Below are 23,625 nucleotides of genomic sequence, written 5' to 3'. Positions count from 1 at the left end.
AGGTAAACAATGTCATCAGCCTACATCAAACTAAAAAGCTTCTGCACAGCAAAGGAAATCATCAACAAAATGAAAAGACAACATACAGAATGGGAGATAATATTCACTAACCATTTATCTGATAATTCATTAATATTCAGGATATACAGGGAACTCGTACAACTCCACAGCTAATAATAATAATAACGCAATTAAAAATGGGCAAAAAACTTGAATAGACATTTTTCCAAAGAAGATATACAAATAGCCCACAGGTACATGAAAAGGTGCTCAGCATCCCTAATCGTCAGGAAAATGCAAATCAAAACCACAATGAGATGTCACCACACACCTGTTAGGATGTTTATTATAATAAAGACAAGAGATACCAAAAGCTGTCAAGGATGTGGAAAAATGGAAATCCTTGTATACTCTTGGTGGAAATGTAAACTGGTACAGTAACCATGGAAAACAATATGGAGATTCCTCAAGAAAGTAAAAATAGAACTACCATATGACCTAACAATTCCACTTCTGGGTATATATCCAAAGGAAACAGAATCATAGTCTTAAAGAGTTATCTGTGTCCCACGTCCACTACAGCATTAGTCATGATAGCCAAAGTATGGAAACAAGCTAAGTGTCCATCAATGATGAAGGAAGCAAATGTGGTATATGTAGGCAATGGAATATTATTCAAATGCCTTAAAATAAAGAAGGAAATCCTGTTATTTTCAACAACATGGATGAACATGGAGGGCATTATGCTAATTGAAATAGAGAGACAAAGACAAATATTGCCTGGTATCACTTATATATGAAATCTAACAAAAACATCAAACTCATAGAAACAGTAAAACGGTGATTGCCAGGGGATGAGGGGGTAGTGGGGGAAATGAGGAGAGGTTGGTAGAAGGATTTAAACTTTCAGATACAAGATGAATATGGTCTGAGGATCTAGTGTATGGTATGGTGTCTATAGTTGACAATACTGTGTTGTATAATTGAAATTTTCTAAGAGAGTAAATCTTGTGTTCCCACCAAGAAAAAAAAGTAAATATGTGAGTGATGAATGTGATAATTCAATTGGGGAATCCTTATATGTATATCAAGTCATCACACTGTATGCTTTAAATGTATCATAATGTGTCAGTTATACCTCAGTAAAGCTAAAACAGTTTTAAAACAATGTCCTCAGCAAACTCCCTTGGTACTGTAATACTGTAACGTAAAGGAGGAATCATTGCATTTATGTGGAGTAGCTCAATGTTTCCGAGTTTGTTTTGCCAGTTTGAGGAGGCTTATAAAGATATCTTCTGAAACGTTAGATGAGTACTTTCCAGCAGTCTACCCACAGCTGAGCCGACAGTCAGCCATACTACCTGGTCAAATTTTGCTGGCCCTGAGTATGATGGTTTCTAATGATCAGTTTGCATAGAAGTCACATTTATAACAAAGATAGTGATGACTTGGCAGGTATACAGGAATTGGGTGTGAAAAAAAAAAGGTTCATTGCCAAACCCAGATTTTTAGCCAGTAGAGGGCAGGTATACAGGAATTGGGTGTGAAAAAAAAAGGTTCATTGCCAAACCCAGATTTTTAGCCAGTAGAGGGCAGACTTCTCTAGGTTTTGGGTTCTACAGCATTTGCTCCTAGTTTTTCCTAGTGGTGATACAAGTATTAAAGATAGATAAAGCCAGACACTAGGTAAAGTGATAAGAACACATTATAGTCAGTAATCTACTACTGCAATAGGGAAAGTTCAGCGTGAACTGAACTCAACTTTGACTTATACAGTGGTGACTGGGTTTTTAAAGGGAGAATGAGAATGGGGGTGTTGGTGAGCAGAGGCTCAGCAGAGTCCAGAAGGTGAAAGCTTACAAAAAGCAGGACAAAGTGGGGGTAGGTCCATATGAAACCCATCTGGGTTTGCTAACTGACACTTACCAAAATTAGGCTCCTACCATCCCACAGAGACTGGGAGGTGGGCTCTATCTTTAAGTATTGGCTGGAACAAACAGTAAAGTCTTTTGGCAGCAATGAGTTTTCTCAGGCGGATACTTTAAGGGGGTGTGAGGGTCATCCTAGGGGTTCAGTCTTGAGCTACTAGAAGCTATGTTGCTATTTGTTCAAGTCTTTATAGGCCAAGGTTGAGGCCTGCTTGAGAAAGGGCTTGAGAGGAACCTGGCTAGAGTTTGGTCAAGGAGACAATTTTTGTCACAGGGAATGGTATTAATACTAGTTTTATTGACAAAAATATAATTCCACTACCTTCTTCTACCAGTGGGACAATGCTGGTACTTCTCGACTTATTGACAATAATTCTGCTTTGGAACTGCCTTAAGATCTCAGCAGAATTTGGGAGACAACTTGAGAAATGGTTCTCTCTGTCCTGAGAGAACTGTTGTCTTGCCCCTGTCCTTTTTCCTTTAAAGAATCTTCAAGAAGAGAAAGGGTCACTTGTGTTTCTTCACAAAACTCCATAATGTCCTTCTGTAAACCATGCATCAGCCGGCAAAGAGAAGTAGTTAACCTCATTTGTCACTTCCGCTCCTGGGGAGGACATGCAAGCTTGGCCTAACCCATCAGAGCATCATACACCCTGAGTCAAACAGTTCTTCCAAGAACTGACTTGAAACCTGACACAGGCCAGTGGTCAATTCTGGGACTTCTGGAACTGTTGAGAAGTCAGGCACTCTTGCCACTAAACTGCCAGCTGTAGATATAGCAAGCTTGGGGCTGCAGCAGATTCCAGCTGGAGAGGGCCTACAGAGGAACGGGGGGTGCAACCAAGAGGAGGAGGCGCCATTGCTGATGACATTTCTTGAGCTGCTTGACCCAGCCACTTCATGTTGTTTTATCTTGGTTTGTTTTAATTTATTTTGAAGTATTTCAAATATTCAAGAAGGTATGAAAATTATTGTAATGAACATCCATGTACCCATCAGGCAGTTTGGGAAATAAAAGATTACCAATGAAATTGAACTCATGGACTTTTCAGTTATAAAGGTCAGTAAATCTATTTTGTGTGAGCCAGTTTGAGTTGAGGCTGTGTCCCTTACAACAGGAGAGTTCCAACACATATCCAGTAAAGTATGTCCTAAGATGATCTGAAAGCATAGTACATAAACAAATGTAAAAATATAAATAAATGCACAGTGCATCAGTCACAGTTTTAGTTGCAAGTAATGGATCCTATTGAAGCTGATTTTTAACCCTTTTTGAAAAATTAAGACTTTTGTTTTTAGAACAGTTTAAGGTCCATAGCCAACTTGAAGGGAAGGTATAAAGATTTCCCATATACTCCCTGCCCTCACACATGTGGGGCCTCCCCAGTTATCAACACCCCCTACCAGAGCAGTACATTTGTTACAACTGACCTACACTGACACTTCATAGTCACCCAAAGCCCATAGTTTACATTACCTGTTCAGTCTTGGTGTTGTGCAATTTATGAGTTGGATAAATGTATAATGTCATTTATCCATCATTAGGGTATCATAAATAGTGTTTTCACTGCCCTAAAAATCCTCTGTACTCTGCCTATTCATATCTCCCCCCTTCCCCAATCACAAGCAACCACTGCTCTTTTTACCATCTCCCTAGTTTTGCCTTTTCCAGAATGTCATATAGCTGGAATCATACAGTGTGTAGCCTTTTCAGATTGTCCTCTTTCACTAAGTAATATGCATTAATTTTCCTTCATGCCTTTTCATGGCTTGATAGCTCATTTCTTTTTAGCACTTTAGTATTCCACTGTCTAGATATTTATTTATCTATTCAGCTACTAAAGGACATCTTGTTTGCTTCCAAGTTGTTTTTTTTTTTTTTTAGGGATGTTTGCATATTTTATTCTTTAAAAAATTTATTGACTAAAACATTCTTTAAATTCTGTAATGCTTTACAATTTTCAAAAGTTTCACACACATTATTTCATATAATCCCATAATAACCCTTTTTCCCCCTACCCTTATATTGCCCCTCCCCCCTCCCTCTTCCCACTGGTAACCACTAGTTTGTCCTTTATATCTGTGAGTCTGCATTTTTTTGTTTTATTCACTAGTTTGTTGTATTTTTTAGATTCCAGATATGTGATATCATACAGTATTTGTCTTTCTCTGTCTGACTTTTTTTTTTTTTTTTTTTTTTTTTGCAGTACACGAGCCTCTCACTGCTGTGGCCTCTCCCATTGCAGAGCACAGGCTCCGGATGCACAGGCTCAGTGGCCATGGTTCACGGGCCCAGCCGCTCCGTGGCGTGTAGGATCTTCCCGGACCGGGGCACAAACCCGTGTCCCCTGCATCAGCAGGCGGACTCTCAACCACTGCGCCACCAGGGAAGCCCTGTCTGACTTATTTAGCATAATGCCCTCCAAGGCCATCCATGTTGCAGCAAATGGCAAAATTTCATTATTTTTTATGGCTGAGTAGTATTCCATTATGTATCTATCTATATCTATCTATCTGCCTATCTATACCTGCCTACCACATCTTTATCCATTCATCTGTCGATGGACACTTAGGTTGTTTCCATGTCTTGGTAATTGTAAATAATGCTGCTATGACATTGGGGTGCATGTATCTTTTTGAATTAGTGTTTTTGTTTCTTTGGATATATACCTAGGAGTAGAATTTCTAGGTCATATGGTGGTTCTATTTTTAGTTTTTTGATCTCCATACTGTTTTCCATAGTGGCTGCACCAATTTACATTATTATAGCAGAATAAAGCTGCTATAAACATCCTTGTGCAGGTTTTTGTGTGGACATAAGTTTTTAACTCCTTTGGGTAAATACTAAGGAGCATGATTGTATGGTATTGTGTGGTAGTTGTACGGTAAGAGTATGTTTAGTTTTGTAAGAAACCACCAAGATTTTGCACCCTTTTAAGTCTAAGGACAGAAGGTCTCAGTGAGCCTGGCCCTGATACTTTCCTATACTTGGCTTGTCTTGACAATATGCTGTCAGGACACTTGAAGCCCCTTTTTACCCGACAGAAATGCTCTTCTTTGACCTACCACTTAAGGCCATACTCAGAAGCAGAAAATACAGAGCACCCTTTGTCCCTGACCTTGTCTCCACTAGACATCCATGTCTAGTCCATACTAGAGGCCTACCAGCTGCTTGACAATAAGCTGTACATTTTCATGCCACTTCCTAGACCTGTCCAGAGACACACCAGCCCACCAGAAGGGACTTTGTGCGCACTCAAGGAGGCTGAGGCAACCGGTGGTCTCGTGGCTCAACACAACTTCTCTTCTCCAGAGAGCCTCATCTGACAGTGGAGATCTTGCCATGTCAACATGAACTGAGTCTGTGCTGGCTCTGCAGTTTTCCAGACTATTTAGTGATATATACATAGGTGGTGGAACTGTAACGAAAAGCAAGGAATGATTAACAGAAAAAACCTGGATTGCCGTTACTCTGGAGATGAGGGAAGACAGTGTCATAGGGTGGCACAAGTTTGGGGCTTCCAAAGTAGTGATGATTTTCAGTTTCTTTATCTGAGTGTTGATACATACACGGATGTATCACTGTGCTAAAGGGAGCAGCTAATGCAGGGCCTAAAGGCAAGAACGAACTGAATGCAGTGGAGGGTTCGCAGACAGCAAATGTGTCTGGGGTTCAGTGAGGGAGGGAGAAAGCAGGGGCCAGATTATGAAAATCCTTATCAGTAAAAGTTGGGTAATTCCAAGACTACAGGAAGCCACTCAAGGGTCTTAGTAAGCAGGGGGCTGATGTGGTCTAATTTATGTTTGAGAGATATCACTCTGTCAACTTTATGGCAGTATTGGAGGGTGAGCAGTGTAGGATAAATAAGCAGTAAGAGGCTATTTCATTTGTTCAGGCAGAGATGGTGTGGTCTGGAATAAGGACATGTCCATGAACATACAGAGAAGAGGGCAGACTCTATGTGTAACAGCTTACTAAGTCCAGTCAGAGCTAAACATGAGGTCATTTCCATCAATCTCCCTGGTAGTCACAAGGCTCACCAGCCTCAGGCCATTTTAAGCATATCACCCCCCTTCTGTGAATTGTTTAATCTGGTACATCACAGGCATTTGGTTACACAAAGAGAAGGAGGGCAGTTCATAAATACCATAGAGGTTAAAAGCACTTGCTCTAGATTCAGGTCACATGCTGTGAGTTTGAATTCAGGCTCTGGAAAGAGATATGGCCTTGGGTAGGCCTCAGCTTCTTCATCTCTGAACTAGTAAATAACACCCATCCCTATTCTTGCAGAAATTAAAAAAGAAAATCCACATAAAGAGATGAGAGTATGGTCTGACATATGCTCAAGTGTGAAATCAATGTGTATATACTATTAGTGCCACTTTAGCCATCATGCAAATTCCTGGCAGTTTTTAGTAACATATATTTTTGTGGTGAACTTTGAGCACTTTGCAAATCTTTTTTTACAACACTACATTTCAAGTTCTCTTTATTTATTTTTGGTTGCATTGGGTTTTCATTGCTGCGTGTGGGCTTTCTCTAATTGCAGCGAGTGGGGGCTACTCTTCATTGTGGTGCACAGGCTTCTTATTGCAGTGGCTTCTCATTGCAGAGAACGGGCTCTAGGCTCACGGGCTTCAGTAGTTGCAGCCTCAGTAGTTGTGGCACACAGGCTCAGTAGTTGTGGTGCAAGGGCTCAGTAGTTGTGGCTCGCAGACTCTAGAGCACAGGCTCAGTAGTTGTGGCACACAGGCTTAGTTTCTCCATGGCATGTGGGATCTTCCCGGACCAGGGATCGAACCCATGTCCCCTGCATTTGCAAGCAGATTCTTAACCAATGAGCCACCAGGGAAGTACCTCAAGTTCTCTTTTTATAGTGAAGAAAACTGAAGTAAAGAGTTAAGCGGTTCTCAAGATCATACAGCACAGAGCCATAGAATATTAGTTCAAAAGAGGCCTGACTATTCAATACTGGCTTGCTGGGGACTTTAAATACCTGAAGACCTTTTAAAAACTAGTAATGCTCAAGTTACACCCTCAGAGATTTTGCTCTAATTTTTGTGGCCTGGAACCCAAGCATCAAGATTCTTAAAGCTCCTTAATGAGATTCCAATGAACAGCTAGAGTTAAGAACCATTAACTCATTAAGATCCATTTTACAGATGAGAAATTGAGGTTCTCTGTGATTAAATGACTGGCTCAAGCTAGTTAATGTTAGAGATAACGATAGATTCTTAGTACAAGAAGGAGATGGTCTTCAAATTCTGATAAACTAGCTAATAAAAGGAACATATTACGGTGAGATATGTCTCTTAAGAATGAACAACACGATGTTAGCCTGGTCTACTAACGAGAAGCCAGTGGTCTACAACGAAGCATAGAAAATGGGTTTCAGAGACATCGACTTGGCTGGGGCATAACACTGGCTTATCTGAGCCTATTAACAATTTATGCCTTACCACTAAATGCCCTCGTGCTCTGGGTGAATGTTCACCAATATTTACCTGAAGATGAATTGGCTTCCAGAGTGTGTTTCCCACAAGGAGAGAGAAAGATGCCCTCTTTATTGGGACCCTTTTAGACAGGTCCTCTGCCCTACCCACTCCGTTAGTGTTTGTTGTTTTCTTCACCCTCTACTCCTCCTCCTGGGAATAAAGTTATATAGGGCGCCATCTCAGAATAAAGTTATGTAGGGCACCATCTCAGTTTGGGGGGAAAAAAGTGACTCTAAATAGCTGCTATTCTCTCTCCCCCACCTAATTTCCTGCTCAGAAACAGTGTATAACTCAGATCACTCAGGATCTTCAAGCAAAGGCCTGAGAATATGCTTTCCTCTGATGGGTGAGCCTCCCCTAGTACCCGCTTCCTGTGCCAGGTTTGAAATGGTAATAGATTGACACTGTTCTTGGGAGAAAGGTGTCTGCTATCCAGTAGTTCTTACATCCAGTCTGACTACAGTGTAAAGTTTCAAAATATGTGCAGTTATTTTTACAGTAATGATATGTTATAATGTGCCTTGCAGAATTTTCTGAGGAAGTTGGCAGAATCAACCAGTGACTGATTTGGTGCCTATTATTAATCCTAGTTTATAATACTCTCCTCAAATGAACAGAAACCAAAAATCTGTTGAAATAGTTTATCCGTTATTTGACTTGTGAAATTATATACATAGTCTAAGATGAACAGTGTATCTTCTGTTGAACTGCTAAATTATGCAGCTTTCAATTTTTTTCATGAAGCAGTAAAATGTTTTCATTTTTTTCAGCTTTCCCAATGTCCATTTATTTTAATCTGAAGGAATAAAAGGGTAAACAGTGAGGGAAGGAGATGGAGTGTTGTTCAACTGAAGTTGAAACAAGCTTCAAGTCATGTTATCTGATATGCACTAGCAATTAGGAAAGACTTATGATGAAAAAGGAGTTGGAGTGAAAGGAAATATATGGTAAACATGAAAACTGCTTTGAAATATCTTCTGAATGTGATGGCCATTTTTATACTATTCATTTGTACTTAGTAGAATTTGAAGGAATCTTAGGGATTACTGAATCCATTTTTGTTTTGTGGATGAAGAAAGCAAGATGGAGAAGTCATATTATTTGCCCAAGATCACAGAATTATTCCTTTTAGGCTAAATTGCTTTATACCTGTGTTTTAGATTGAATATTATTTTTCAGCAACACATCCCTTAAGTAAGTCAAGGTGTGCCAATGAAAGACCATATTCATAATCTCAGAAAGTAGAAATTCCCTGCTTTGACTGGGTGGAAGCTCAAGGTTCATTAGTAACTCCCATCCTTCTTACCACCAGCCTTTACCAACCTTCAGGCTCAGGAAGCTCCAGATAAAGTTATAACTCATCCAGCTCAAAGTCTACCTGCAATTTAGCAAAATTTCCCCTTCCAAATTAGTAGACCAGTTTACTGAAGAAGATGGTAATCTGAATGAATAAAAACATATATCGTTACCTCAATTTTTCATGACTTTTAAAGGTATTGTCTTCATCTCCAGTTTCTTTTTTTAAATTAAGATACAATTACATAATGTAGTGCATAAATCTGAAATGGACAGCTTGATGAATGGTTATATATAGATACGTCTTTGTAGCCACCACAAAGATCAAGATATAGAATATTTTCTAGCATCTGAGACGGCTCCCTTATATACCTCCCAGTCTATAATAATCACCTTTCTTCCGACTTCCACCATTATATGGCTGTAGAAAGCTTTACATGATTTCAGGAGTGGAATCATAAAACATATACTCTTTTGTGCATAGCTTCTTTTTTTTTCTTTTCTTTCTTTTTTTTTTTTTTGAGGTATGCGGGCCTCTCACTGCTGTGGCCTCTCCCGTTATGGAGCACAGGCTCCAGACGTGCAGGCTCAGCAGCCATGGCTCACAGGCCCAGCCACTCCGCGGCATGTGGGATCTTCTTGGACCGGGGCATGAACCCGTGTCCCCTGAAACGGCAGGAAGACTCTCAACCACTGTGCCACCAGGGAAGTCCAATAGCTTCTTTAATTATATATTAAGTTTGTAAGATTCATCCATGTTTTTGTGCATATCAGTAACTTGGCTGTTTTCATTGTTGTGTAGTACTCCATTGTGTGGATTTACCATGCTCCATTTACCCACTGTATTGTTGATGGACATTTGGAATGTTTCTAGAGCTTTGGGACATTATGAAGAAAGCGGTCATAATCAGAAACGGCCTTCATTTCTGTTGAGTATATACATAGGAGTGCAATTCCTAGGTCTTTTTCTTTGTTTTTCTTTCAGTGTCTTCTTTTTATAGTCCTTGACCATAATCTAACCTTTCTAAGTTGTTAAATGAACCATAACAATATACGTCTCTTTAGTCCTGATAAGTGTTTCAGGTGGCAGATTTCATAGTTTAAAATGGTCCACCAATAGAGTAACATTTTTCATGGTTCACTACCTATGGCATCCCTGATGGATTTTGCTCTCTCATTTTCTTATCTCTAACTTCCTGTCCTATATAATCTGACTTAATGTAAGGAGAGAAAAACAGACTCTTGAAGGGGACATCTAGGACTTTCTTTTTATCTATTCCTCACGGAGGTGGTGTAGTATAGAGGAAAATTACTAGATCAGAATCAGGAGACTGTTTTGATATCTGGTCTAGATTTCTACTTTCTATGGAGTAAATCACATCACTTCTCTGACCTTCAGAGGGTTCAATTATATCAATAGTTCCCAAACCTGGCCACAATTCAAAATCATCTGAGGAGATGTCAATGTTCCTTTTTCTTATGAAAGTGGTACATGTTTATGAAAAAAGATCAAATAGTATAAAAGACTGTAAAATCAAAAGTAAAAATTCCTCCCCCCGACACAGTCTGTGCAATCCCTTATTCCTCTAACTCAGAAATGCCTTGGTATTGTTCTTAACTTTTAAAATGAAGATCCCTGGGCCCGACTCCAGACATAATGAAGCAGAATCCCCAGGGTCCTATGTATTTTTTTTTTTTTTTAAGTTTCATAAGTGATCTTCATAGACTTTCAGGTTTGGGAATGAATTCCTTGACTAAATAATATCTCACATCTCTTCCAGTAAAATCCATTCCAGTCCCCTCAAAATTAGTTGATTTAAGTTTGCCAGCTGCTAACAGGATTGACACTAAGCATAACTAAAGCAACAGTGGTTCTATTTTGACCTCTTCTTATTCGTGCCTTCTCTCCTCACCTTCAACTGCTCAGCTTCCTCACTTTAAAATTTTCTTCACTCCTTGGCCCACACAGTGAAACTTTACTAGTTGAAAGGCAGTGACTCATTCCATTAAAGCTCTAGTTGCCTTATGGCTCATCCCATAAACCCATCAGTATTAATGAATTTGCTAGCTAATAATATGCTACCTTTCCCAGGCAACATAATGCCTTATGCTAAAATGTATGATTCCATAATGCCTTTAACCAGTAGCATGGAATTTGGGGGCTCCCTACAGAATATCCAGGAAGATGTTTTTAGTCAGTCATGCTTTCAAATAAAATCCACATTCACAAACATTTTTCCACATCTGTCATCACCAATATTACTCAGTTCAAGTATCTGAAAAAGTACATGGTTAAAATAAATAGATATTAACTGACACAAAAGAAATTGCTAGGAATTTTAATCACAGTTAAGTAAATTGGTTGTTAGTCATCAAATAATAGGGGAAGAAATATTATCTGGATAAACTATTCAGTCCAAATTACACTAGAGAACAATTTACCTCCCACGCCCTCTGCTACCCAAACGACATGGTGGAAGGAAAAGCAGGAAAAGAAAGCTTAACTATAATTGCTATGATTAAAAAGGGAACTGTAAGAAGACAATAAAAATGTGTCTCGCTAGGCCAAAGATAGGAAGGTAGGAAAACAGAACTCAAGACATAATATCTGATCCATACAAATGATTATATAATAATTCTATTTTGAAAAAAATATATATATAGCATCTCTTCTGTAAATTCAAAGAATGGTTATATCTATTACTTAAAAATAAATCATATCTAGAGAAAAAGGCCAGGGAATATCCCTTCATTTTATTTATCTTTAGAAGACCTAAAGTGATAAAGGGTTAAAACTTTCCTAAGTTCAAACAGCAAAATCCAGATGAACTTCCAGTTGTCCTGAGTTCTAGAGTAGACTGTATAATCTCACATAAATATTGTATTTATTACATTCCTTGCAGATTGTGTGCATGTGTGTGTGTGTATTATTACTTGGAAGGGTGGCTAATGTTGCAGTTAAAATATTGGTAGACTGAAGATTGAATTCCCATTTCAAGCTTCACAACTTCATAACCTCCTTCACTCTGAGATCTTTGCCTAGAACACTCCTATTCTGCCTTGCTTATCTCCTTCGTGCTCTGTGAGGCTTTGCTCATGTCTTCCCTTCCCTGAGAGCTGTGAGCTGGTATCTCTCTTCATTGCTCCCACTGTTCCCTGTGCATAACGGTGTCTTTCTTAGCTCCTACTGTCTTGATCTGAAAAGATCTGTGGGTACAGCCTCTTCACTAGGCTTTAGGTGTTGCAAGGGAGTTTGTCCACTATTGCATCCCCATTGCTTAGCATAATGCCTGGCACAATGTCAGTGTCCAGTCAGTATTGACAATATTGTTCTTCGAATGTCCAATTGGTATTTCAGTAACTAGATCTTCTTTTAAACTGCCTCATGCAAAGTTCATCCTCTGTGCTTGAAAAAGTTCCAGTACAACAGAAAAGGCAAAATTTCCATTACTTTATCATCTTGTCTGTCTAATTCAGCATTTCCCATTTTGGTATTCCGCAGAGTTGTCCTCTGAGAGATGCTGTTAATTAAGGGTTCCGTGATGGAGACTTGTCATTCAGCCTAGCGAGACAGCTGGTATGGTGACTTTAGCACACAGGTGATGGAAGCAAACTGCCAGCCACACAGGGGGAGTGAGTACCTCATCACTCTGCCTTCCTCCCCTCCTCTGTAAGAAAGGACTTATAGAGTCCTCTCCTATCAAGTTGTTGTCAGGATTTACTGAGTAGCACACAAAGGATTTAAATACATAGTAGTGTCAGAAAATGCTGGCGACTATTATTAAATGAAGTTAAACAGTTTTTCTTTCATGTTTGCTTTTGTTTTGTTTGCTTGCTGTAGGACTGCTCATAGCTTTTAGTATGCTGAGTGCCTATGAGTCTCCAGGTAAGCAGTACTTTCCAAATTTACTTGATGAAACTTCTACTAGAAAATTCCAGAAGTAGTACACTTTGGAATATACTTTAGGAAATCCTGTCTTATCAATTTAAAAGAATATGAGCATATTCTGAACCAAAATTGGGACACTGGTTTGACATGTATAGATGTCACCTGGGGCACTGGGACATAGTAGTTGGAAAAAGGACTGTTCTAACATACAAGCAAATAAACAAAGACCTATGCATTACTACATTTTAAAATATTTCTTTTTAAAAAATTTAAAGAGCAAATAAAATGACTTATTTATTCTAAAGTGAGGACTGCCTGAAGATTACACACAGCATTAAACTTTTAAAAAATTATAAAAATTTGGGCTTCCCTGGTGGCGCATTGGTTGAGAGTCCGCCTGCCGATGCAGGGGACGCGGGTTCGTGTCCCGATCCGGGAAGATCCCACATGCCGCAGAGCAGCTGGGCCCGTGAGCCATGGCCACTGAGCCTGCGCGTCTGGAGCCTGTGCGCCGCAATGGGAGAGGCCACAACAGTGAGAGGCTCGCGTACCGCAAAGGAAAAAAAAAGTTATAAAAATTAAAAGGTAAAATGCACACTCTTTTAGGTATTGTAGTGGGTTGAATGGTGGACCCCCAGCCCCCAAAAGAGCCATCCAAATCCTAATTCCTGGAAGCTGTGAACAGGACCTTATTTGGAAGTAGGGTCTTTGCAGGTGTAATTAAATGAAGGGTCTGAGAAAAGATCATCCTGGATTATCTGGGTGGTCCTACATCCAATGACAGTGACCTTATAAGAGATACATAGAGGAAAAGACAAGAAGAGAAGCCATGAGACAATGGAGCAGAGGTGGGGGTGATGTGTCTATAAGATGAGGAACACCGGGGATCAGCAGGAAGCACCAGAAGCTGGGAGAGAGGCCTGGATGGATTCTCCCCTGGGGTGTCCAGAAGTACCACCCCTGCCCACCCCTTGATTTTGGACTTCTGGCCTCCATAATGTGAGATAATTAGTTTCTGATGTTTAGAAAAAACAAAAATAAAGTGGAGACTGCAAATATTGCTCAAATAAAAGAACCACCTAGGCTTTATGCATCATTTTCTGATATAGTTGGAGAATTATTACTGGGTAAAGATGAAGGGCTGGACTTCCTTACTCAAAAACTCATGCAATTTATCTTAATTCTTGTGCATCTGATAAGAACTTCCTCTAGAGCCAGGAAACTTTGCAAGTATGAAATGATCTGAAAGGAGGGAGTAAAGAAGGAAGTAACTGACCTATGTGAAAAAGAGGAACAAGTTCTAAACAAAAGTGGGTTTAAAACATAACCAAAAGGACAGAAGAGAGCTTGGCATACCAATCTCAAGGTAAGTAAGAACCTGCTTTAAGGTGTTTGTGTGAAAGGAAAACTATAACAAACTAGTTCATTTTAAATAATCAATGGCTTTTTATCTTATCAAACACAGTTTGTAGAATTAGGTGGCCATACGTTGAAAAACCACTTTACAAATTGAGAGTGAGGTTGATGTTTCTTTACTAGTATAGAGCCTCACAAGGATAAGAGTATGCTCTGTTGTTGCCTTGGTTTCAAACAGAAGGGCAGTGTCTGACTTAAAATTTCAGAAGTTTGTCAACAACTTGTGATTTTAAGACAAATAATTGTTAGGTAACCTGTTGGAATTGTCTTCCAAAACAGAAGCAGTCTTCCTTCAAATTGGGCAAAGTGAAACCTATAAGTTATATTTGAAGGACTCTTGTTTAACATAGGTATCCCATTCTAGTAGGTCTTTATTCGTGTCTTGCAGGGTTTTTCCTATTAAGTTATTTTGAAGAAAGAGGACGGATGCATTTATTTTCCTGTAAAATGTCTCCTTGTCTTTATCTCAGAGAATACTACTTTGACAAACAGCTTTAATATTGGGAATGTACTGGAATGTCTACATAGAAGAACATAGATGGTTAAAAATAAATTCTCCTCTCGAAAATCCAGAGAGCAATTTCTTACCTTATCCTCAGAGGACAATAGTTAGCCTTCTTCACTGCTTTTGCAATCCTGGCAGCTTTTTAAAAAGCTGATTAATTTCAATCAATATGTGAAATTTAGTTCAAATATGCTGGCAAATATTTACTTAAATGAGTAATCATTTATACCATGAAATATCTTACATATGGTCAGTTCTCAGCTGCTGCAAAAAAGGAAGTGGACTCTGAATTGTTAAAGTCACTTGCCAAACCTTTGCCTTTGAACACAAGCACTGTGTCTGGCCTTTTAAAGGAGGGAGCCTACAAAAGTTCCAAAGAGAGTAAAAGTTGTTGCAGTCTGGGGTGTCTGTCCCTATAGTTTTATGAAATAAATGTTACGAGTTAACTGCATCTCCTATTTAATTTCATATTTTATGTGAAAGGCCAATTGAAAATTTGCATATTGATGTATTCTAACCTTGAACAAATTTAGAAAAGTTCACTGTTGTACATGAGTTCCTACTGAGAGCAGGGCACAATTTCATGGGGTTTCTTTTTTCCTGTTTATCGTGACTCTTTTTATCCTAATGCAGGTTGCTCCCTTCATTAACACATATTTAACAAGCTAGCTATTCTGTGTCTAGTACTGCTGCTGGTAATATAAAGATGAAAAAGATATGATTCTGAACACTCAAGAACCTCAGAGCTAATCATCTATAAAAATTTAGTGATGGATGTGCTTGATAGACATTCATAGAAATGTGGGTAGGAATAAGATTTGGGGGAAATTTTTACTTGAATCCAGGTTTAATCACTTCTTAGTCATTAAAGAAGTTACTTAACTTTTTTAATCCTCTCTTTTCTCACATATAAAATGGGCATAACAGTAGTATCTATTTAACATGACAGCTGTGCATGGTAGGATTAAATGAGATAATCCGTGTAAAAGTGTTTAGAAGCTGACCCCAAATAACTAAATATTATTGATGATGACATTCAGTGGATGATGATAATCATCTCATAAGCACTATGAAATTGGATGACTATAGTTAACAATACTGTATTATTTACTTGAAAGTTGCTAAGAGAGTAGATCGTAAAGTTCTCATTACAAGAAAAAAAATGTAACTGAGCTGATGCATATTAACTAAATTTAGTGTTTTGATCAATTCACAATACACACATATATCAAATCATCATGTTGTACACCATAAACTGATACAGTGAAATATATCAATTATATCTCAATAAAACTGGAAGAAAACAACAACAATAATGAAAACAATATTGGATATAAGTATTTCTGTGACTAGGCTAAAAACATACAATAATAATATTTTGTTGATAAAATCATAATAGAACATTCAGCCGAGTTGAACACTTCCATTTTTCTCTCCTCTTTGCCATTTTAAAGCATCAACAGGTAGCACTCTAAAATTATCTTAATTAAATGAAAGTTATTTGTTGGAAGTTGTGAGAAGACTAGTGATAGGAAGTCTTTCAAATTTTGTTTTAAATATTTTTAGGTATTTTGTGTTACATCAAAGAGCTCTTTTCTTTTTTTAAGTATACACTGTACCTTTTAGAAGACATGTCTTGAGTTTTAAACTGTGAACTTAAACAATTAGATGCTTAGATTTGGAGTCTTATGTTTATTTAATCATTCATTCAATCAATATTGACTGAGTGTCTTTTTTGTGCTAGGTGTTATGCTTTTCTCTAGGAGTATTCAGAGGAAAAGACCTGACCCCTGTCCACCATTTAACCAGGTAGGAAGACGCACAATTTCCTGTAATTTAGATTGCCATGCTATAATAGAGAACTGACTCATTTATATGGGGATACAGAGGAATGTGTGATTAAGGAAAAAACATGGTCCCAGATCACTACAAAGAGGGACAGGCAAGGTTTCACAGAGGAGGTGATAGGTAATGGAAATGATTGCACATCTTATGCACATCTCTTATCTCTTTGCTCCTATTGTGTTTGAAGCATTATTTTTCTCTTGAAAATTATTAGCCTTATGGTCAAAAACCATGTTGAAATCTAAGTGATCAAACCACTCAGGCTTCAGCAGAGACAGGTTCTTTTAACTCTCCCCCCGCCACACACACACACACAACAGCTAGTACTGTATTTTATATTAAAACAAAAACTCACTAAATGCAACAGCTAGTACTGTATTCTATCCTGAAGGAAGAGCTCACTAAATGCTGGTGCTTAATGTAGTGGTAGAAATTGGCAGAATTTTTATTATGCTATGTAATAAATATGCAATTAAAATGTTTCTAATTTACAGCAGGCAGGTGGATGGCAGATGGTTCAACCTTCCCTTCCTTGAGTTTTCTACTCTGTTATTAGTTTCCACTCATTGGTGCTTCATTTTGTGATTCATTGATAAAAAAGGAAGTGGAGTTGAATGAAATCCCCCTGACACGGTGCAATTATACAACAACAATTGTATAATCATCAGCTACAACAAGAGCCAGCTTCCAAAATCAAGTTTACTCATCTCTCCTCTATGTACACCAGGATTTTGCCATGATGTTCTTTCATATCTGAAACAGAAATGCCTAAAAGAGCTTCTGAAATTACTTTCAAACCATATCCTACAAAGAATTACAGTGGACTGTACCTGTGAATTCATTAAGGGCTACACCATACTATGAAACAATACTGTGCAGAAATGCTGAAAAGCTGGGGAAATACTTCAGTGGCTGTTTCCATAGGAATTTCCCTTCTTTTACTGTTGGTGATCTGTGGAATTGGGTGTGTTAGGCACTGGAAACAGCATAATACAGTGCACTTTACCTTACCAAAGTTTTTGCAAAGGAGAAAAGACTATACTAAAAGAGTCTCCTTGAGCTCCCAGGTTATCGGCCCAGGGCATAAAATCTCAGTTCAAACCGAAGACCACAGCTCTGCTGGGAAGGACACTAACATATATGACAACTATGAAAATGTGGAAGCGTGTCCTCCCCAAGCTAAAGAAGAAACAGACGAGGGAATATATGAGAACACTTGCCAGACCAATTTCAAGGAACATATCTATGGAAATGAGACATCATGTGACTATTATGACTTCCAGAAGCCTACTACTTCTGAAGAACCTCAAGATGAAAACATATACATTCTTCCGGATTCATATTAACTTTTCAAAATGTGGGTTTAGTTATTGAAGGATAAATATTTGCCGGAACTTTTACTGTACTGATAACATTATTAATCAAGTTCTTCTGTTGAAACTTAATGATCTCTGTTTTATCTCCACCCTTCTGAATCCTCTCTGCATGTATCACTGTGGATTAATTCTAGATATCCTCTCCACCCTCCTTGCCCTGGATTAATTCTGCATTATGTTTTATTGATTCTTCCTTCTGAACATTACTTGTTATATTTTTCTTCTTTTTCTATCTCCACCATCTTTTCTGGCTCAGTCTGCTAACTAGTCTTTCTGGCTCTAGTTTCTACATAATCAGTGATGCTGCATCACTCCCCATGATGTTGCCAGATTCATCTGTAGAAAATATTCCCAACGGCTACATCATTCCTTTGCATATAACCTTTTAATGTTGCCTCTTTGTAAAAGACATACTACTCATAATTCTAACTCCAGAATTCATGATTTTACACAGTTGGTTCAAATTCACTTTTCCAGTGACTTCTACTAATCTCTCACTTCGTTTTCATCAGAATCATCTGAAAACCTGCCGAACTCATCCCTCCTCCACAGCTTTGCTTGTCCACCCCCTCTTAAGCCTGCCTCGGATCATAACTTCTTCCACAAATCTCTTGAATCATTCCAAACCTACGTTTGCCTTTTTTCTTTTCCTGATCTCCTATAGATTTTGCTGCCTGTTCAATTCTTTGGGCGTTTAAACATATGAATGTTTGCAATGGCATTTTATTATTTAGTGTCATATGGCAATGTCTTAAATTCCCTACTAAATAGTAAGGAACTGTCTCATATTCATATTTTAGCTGCAATACCTAGACCACCATATGAGGCACTCAATATTATTCCGTTTTGACAAGAATTGAACTGTATATTTTACTAAGTCCTTTTGAAAACAATCTAATAAATTCATCCATCCAAGGAATATTTATTGAGTACCTTCTATTTACTTCTTACTGTGTTGTACACATGGAGGGGGTAAAAGAGGGAAAAGAAAGACATGGGTCCTGAACATGTTCAGTCTAGTATGAAAGAAAAGACAAAAAACAAACAAATACTATGCTATTTATTAAGCTATGATATCTCTAAACCCACCCTTGGATATGCTGCTCTAAATTGCTCAGGCTGGAACTCTGCAAACTATCAATACCTTTTCCCTTTGCCAGGTGTATCCACGTTAGGATCTGTCAATAGCGGGCAGTGAGGAAGAGTGGTAGGCAATAAACAGGAAGCAAAAGGGGCCTTGCTCTTTCTCGTTCTCCTTGCTGTTCTGAGAAGGTACTGTTGTTGTTTAATTTACTCCAGCATCACTGGTTGTTCGCAGTTTCTAGTTCTTCCAGCAGCACTCCCAGAACCAGCTTCTTTGCACCTTGTCAGAGATGCCGGCACCAGCCAAGCAGCACCCTTTCCTTGGTATCTGAGAACCAGCCCCTCAGGCCCTCCTCCAAGCTCCTGAGGGACTGGCAGGAAGCAAACGTCACCTTGAGCTCTGGGTCCGAGCCCTGCAGGACACCTCCTCCTAGTTTCTGATGATCCCCAGCCTTAGGTATGGTGGCTATTTCCTGCATTTCCTATCTCTCTGGTACCTCAGTGTTCTGTTTTTGTCTTTTCAGTCTACCAGTACTTTTTTTTAAATTGATGCTTTATATTTGGTTCTCCCTTTTCAGACAAACTGGTATGGTTTCCATTTCCCCAAGTGGACCCTGAGTGATACAACTAAAAATGGGATAGTAGGTGTTGTGAAGAAAAAAAAAGCTTTCTGTTTTTGAGAACAATGGCATTCGTTCAGTAGGGAAGAGGATTTGAATTTTAATAAGATGGCCCAAGGAGGCCTCTCTAAAGGCACACTTAAGCTAAGACCTGAGGGTGAAAGGGGTTATGTAAATGTGGTGATGGGCAGGAAAGGAACCAGCATATGGAAAGAATCTGAGGGATGAAAGAATGTATGGTGCTCTGGGAACTTAAAGAAAGCCATGGTGGCTGGAGCTTAGTGAGGGAAGGCTGAAGTGACACCTGATGTGTTGGCAAAGGGGGGAAGAGTAGACACAGCGCAGCTTCTCGTAGGTCTTGGCAGGTGGCTTGGACTGACATAGGTGCAAGTGGAGTCTAAAAAATGATTTTAAGCAGAGGAGTGACAACATTACATTTTTAAAAGAGCTACCAGGTTGAGAAATGACGGGAAAGGGTCAAGATGGAAGTGCTTAAGACAGTAAAGAATATTGTTCAGTAACTTACTACTAATTAGTGAAAGTCCATAAAGCCTGGCAAGGTTTGAAATGGCTCCTATTCACTTTCTAGAGGAGAAAAGGATTTATGTTGATCTCAAGCATTTATGTTGGTCCCGGACTGCATGGTCATTTTGAAGTCCCAAACAGTAAGTTTTTTGCTAGAGTAATCTATACCCATGCCTACCTAGTACTCAATCTTAGGAGCTGAAAATTACCTGCCAGAAACACCACCAGAGAGTATCTCTGTCTTGGTAGGATGGTGGGAATCAGGCTGGAACGAAGAGGGGGTTTAATCCAGAACAGCTGAAGTGGTTTTATCTAAAGGGATCACGAGACTCCCTGTGGAGGTGAGTAGCCACAGGTGGGCACTGGAGGAGCCACCTTAACAGTCTGGTCTGAGCCTTCATTGGGAGGTGGTAAAGCAAGGTTTCTCAGTGAGCTAAGCAAGGGCCCATTTGCTGTGAGATTAATAGTGGGTTGGGGTATATTACTCTACCCTGTTATTGGGGTATATCATTATTACCTTTATGGTGAAGTGTTAAGTCAGACTGAAGTGAAACGTTGCAAGTTGCAGGCGTGAGCGCCGGGGCAAGGAGCCCGGTGCTCATTGTTGCTGGATGTTGGCCATGAAACCCTGCAGAGACTAGCTACGAGTCACGGGGTGTGAACACGCCGACATTTCTGTGAGTACATCGTAAAGCCACGCTCATTATATTTGACGCTACTGGGTCTTTTTCCCCACCCCCAACTTCCTTCCTCTTTTAATTGTGGTACGTGTGGTTACTTTTGCTAATAACTAACTCAAATGCAAACTGCTATTCTCAGCCGATGTAGACAAACTTTGTTCTTTTTATCTCTCAAGGACGATTTTCACTTTTGAGATTTTAAGAAGGTACAGAAATATTGTAAAGGATGCAGACGGGAGATAGAAATTTGAAAGGGGAGGTGGGGAGGAAGGTAGAGGAAGAGGAGGAGGAGAAAAGTGGGGGAAATGAGAGAAGGAGAGAGATAAACGAGAATAGGAAATTGGAGCGGGTTGGAGAAAGGAGGGCACGTATGGTAAAAAGAGAAGTTGAATGGCAATTTCCTTTACCCCCTCTGTTGTTTCCCCCCAACACACACACACAAGAATTGCTAGTAAGGGGCTTCCCTGGTGGCGCAGTGGTTGGGAGTCCGCCTGCCGATGCAGGGGACACGGGTCCATGCCCCGGTCTGGGAAGATCCCACATGCCGCGGAGCGGCTGGGCCCATGAGCCATGGCCACTGAGCCTGCGCGTCCAGAGCCTTGCTCTGCAACGGGAGAGGCCACAACAGTGAGATGCCCGCTTACCGCAAAAAAAAAAAAAAAGAATTGCTAGTAAGGTGAGTAGATATAAAAAGAAGGAAGAAGTTTCTGCCTTTACTGCCTTTCTAACCTTGTTGAATGTAGATAACAATTGGCTACTGGTAAACACATTGGTAATTGCACCCGTCCTTGTCATGGAAGTGTACTTATGTGATCACTAGCCTTCTCGCTGGTCCTCAAACTTGCCTGAATTCAGGGGCATTACATTCTCTCAGCCCTGACTGCTCTTCCTCCAGATATTCACACTGTGAACTCCTCATTTTATTGAACTCTATGATCAAAGGACACCTACTCAGATCTGACCCCCCCAATCTGAAAGGGCCCCCTACCATGAATCTCAGACCCTTTTCCTTGCTTTAGTTGCCTTCACAGACTTATCACTACCTGACAAGTGTGCTTGTATGTTTATAATCTGCTCTCTTTACCTAGAATGTAAGTTCCATGAGGGCAGAAACATTTTCTGTCTGACTCCCTGCTTGATCACCAGTACTTGCTTATAGGAAATGCTCAATTATGTTTGCTGATCAAATCATTAAGGTGTTTTCTTGAAGACTAACAGTTTTAGTGAAATTGCTGACATACTTTGGAAAATAACAAAATGGGAAAACTTACAAAGAGTATTTTGAACATCACTAATATGCAAGGATATATTAAGCCAGATTTTAATAGAAATTCAGTGCCGTGAGACATCTTGGCCGTTTCAGTACAAGTGAGCTTTGTGCCACATCAGTAGAAGGAGCAGAGAAGATGTGGCACTTAGGCCAGTGGGGAGACTGGACATGGGGTTCCGTGGAGGAAAGGGAAAAGAGGAGAGAGATGACCCTATTTCCACATTTTTAACTGCTATTCTAAGCCACAATAACCAGCTGGTTTTTACGATTCAGGGAGTTATAAACTCCATCATCCCCTTTTAGTGCTTACATTGTGTTATCACGTTGCAGCATGGTATTCTTGTTCCCTCTCTCCCCTCCTCAGCTCTTTTGCAAGTTCCTCCCCGGGTGACTTAGACATTTATGCCTGAACTCTCCTGCCCCCAATGTCCTTTGGAAGCATTTGACTCACATAGCTCACCATCTAATGCTTATTTCTATGCAGTATTATCCTTCAGACATCTGAAATTCAGCATGGGCCACACTGATGGCTAGAGGTCAAGGTGTGGGTGTCACTCAGAAATAGAAATGAAATTAATGACGGGATCAGAGAAGGCTCAGAGGTAAAGGGAGGGTATCTGTTGCACGGGATGCTTGCTAATAATTTCAGAAGCTGACAGTTCAGAATGTCCCAGTGTCAAAAACTTCAGCCTCAAAGTATCATGGTGTCAGTATACCATGTACTGAGTAGCTGCCTCTTCAACATTAGTGCCTGGCTCAAACAAACAAGATTTGTCCCTGTGATCCCCAGTCACTGAATTCAGGTGGTGTCACATTTAGCAAACAGTGTATCTGTCCTTCTCTTCCTCTGACTGCTGACTGTTGAGATCTGAAACATAAAACTCTGTGTATAGTAGCAAAAGGGGTCCAGGGCTTGCTAGGCATCAGGCTAGTGGACTTGTCTGATGACTGTAGGTGTATGGCTCAGTAGTGCTACTTATTTCATTTACTTCAACATTTTTGTTTGTTCCTTATTTTTAAATCTTTTAAGGATAACTGCATTGAGCTGACCTAAAAGTCAGTGGTTAGTGGACTAAATCATGAAAAAAAACACAGACCACAGACCAGGGATTTTAGAATTTGTCCACTTTAAGTGAATGGTTATCTACTGATATCCCTGTGAAGGATAGGAAAATTGCAAATACATCTTGAATAAAAGCATCTTCTGGTAGATGCTTACAGTTGGATAGACAGGAAGTTGCAGAACACCAAAGTCATGAAATTTATAACAAGGGACTCTCGTGATCTAGTAGGATAAAGTGATTTCCGTCATGTAACAAATATTTGTGAAGCACCTGTGATGTATCAAACCCTGAAGGAGCACTGGAAATTCAGCAGTGGGGTTAGTGGATGGAGAGTGTAGAGACAGACCCTGCCTCTGCATTCGGTGGGCTTACACAGTTTTGAGGAGTTCTGATACTTCTACAGGCTATTAGAATGTATTGAGGTAATGGTATAACAGGGAAGCTCGTGGTGTAATGGAAGACTCACCAGGCTTGGGGTTAAGAAGGCTTTCCTGTGGAAAATGACACCTAAACTGAGACCTGGAGGACAATAACGAGATCACCAGGCAAGGAGGCTGAGGGAATGATGTTCCAAAAAGAGGGGACAGCATATGTGAGGACCCAGAGTACAGGATGTGTTCAAGAAGTGAAAG

The 23,625-nt window shown here is 39.6% G+C and overlaps 1 protein-coding gene across 2 annotated transcripts in view; it reads left to right on the top strand.

Annotated features, from left to right (window-relative positions):
• The window catches only part of GAPT (GRB2 binding adaptor protein, transmembrane), a 55,976-nt gene extending 37,321 nt beyond the window's left edge, over nt 1–18,655 (top strand). Inside the window, exons 2-4 of one of the 2 annotated variants that reach the window (XM_082621274.1) lie at nt 13,810–13,975; nt 16,275–16,339; nt 16,870–18,655. In XM_082621274.1, the coding sequence (XP_082477400.1) occupies nt 17,236–17,721 (486 nt within the window). In that variant the 5' untranslated portion in view covers nt 13,810–13,975; nt 16,275–16,339; nt 16,870–17,235 and the 3' untranslated portion in view covers nt 17,722–18,655. The remainder of the gene's footprint in view (nt 1–13,809; nt 13,976–16,274; nt 16,340–16,869) is intronic. The other variant, XM_082621275.1, reaches the window with a different exon arrangement.
• The last annotated feature ends 4,970 nt before the right edge of the window (nt 18,656–23,625 follow it).

This window comes from Mesoplodon mirus (assembly GCF_964341445.2).
Source record: "Mesoplodon mirus genome assembly, chromosome: 5".
NCBI classification, from domain to species: Eukaryota; Metazoa; Chordata; class Mammalia; order Artiodactyla; family Ziphiidae; genus Mesoplodon; species Mesoplodon mirus.
This window is presented reverse-complemented; position numbering and strand designations above follow the sequence as displayed.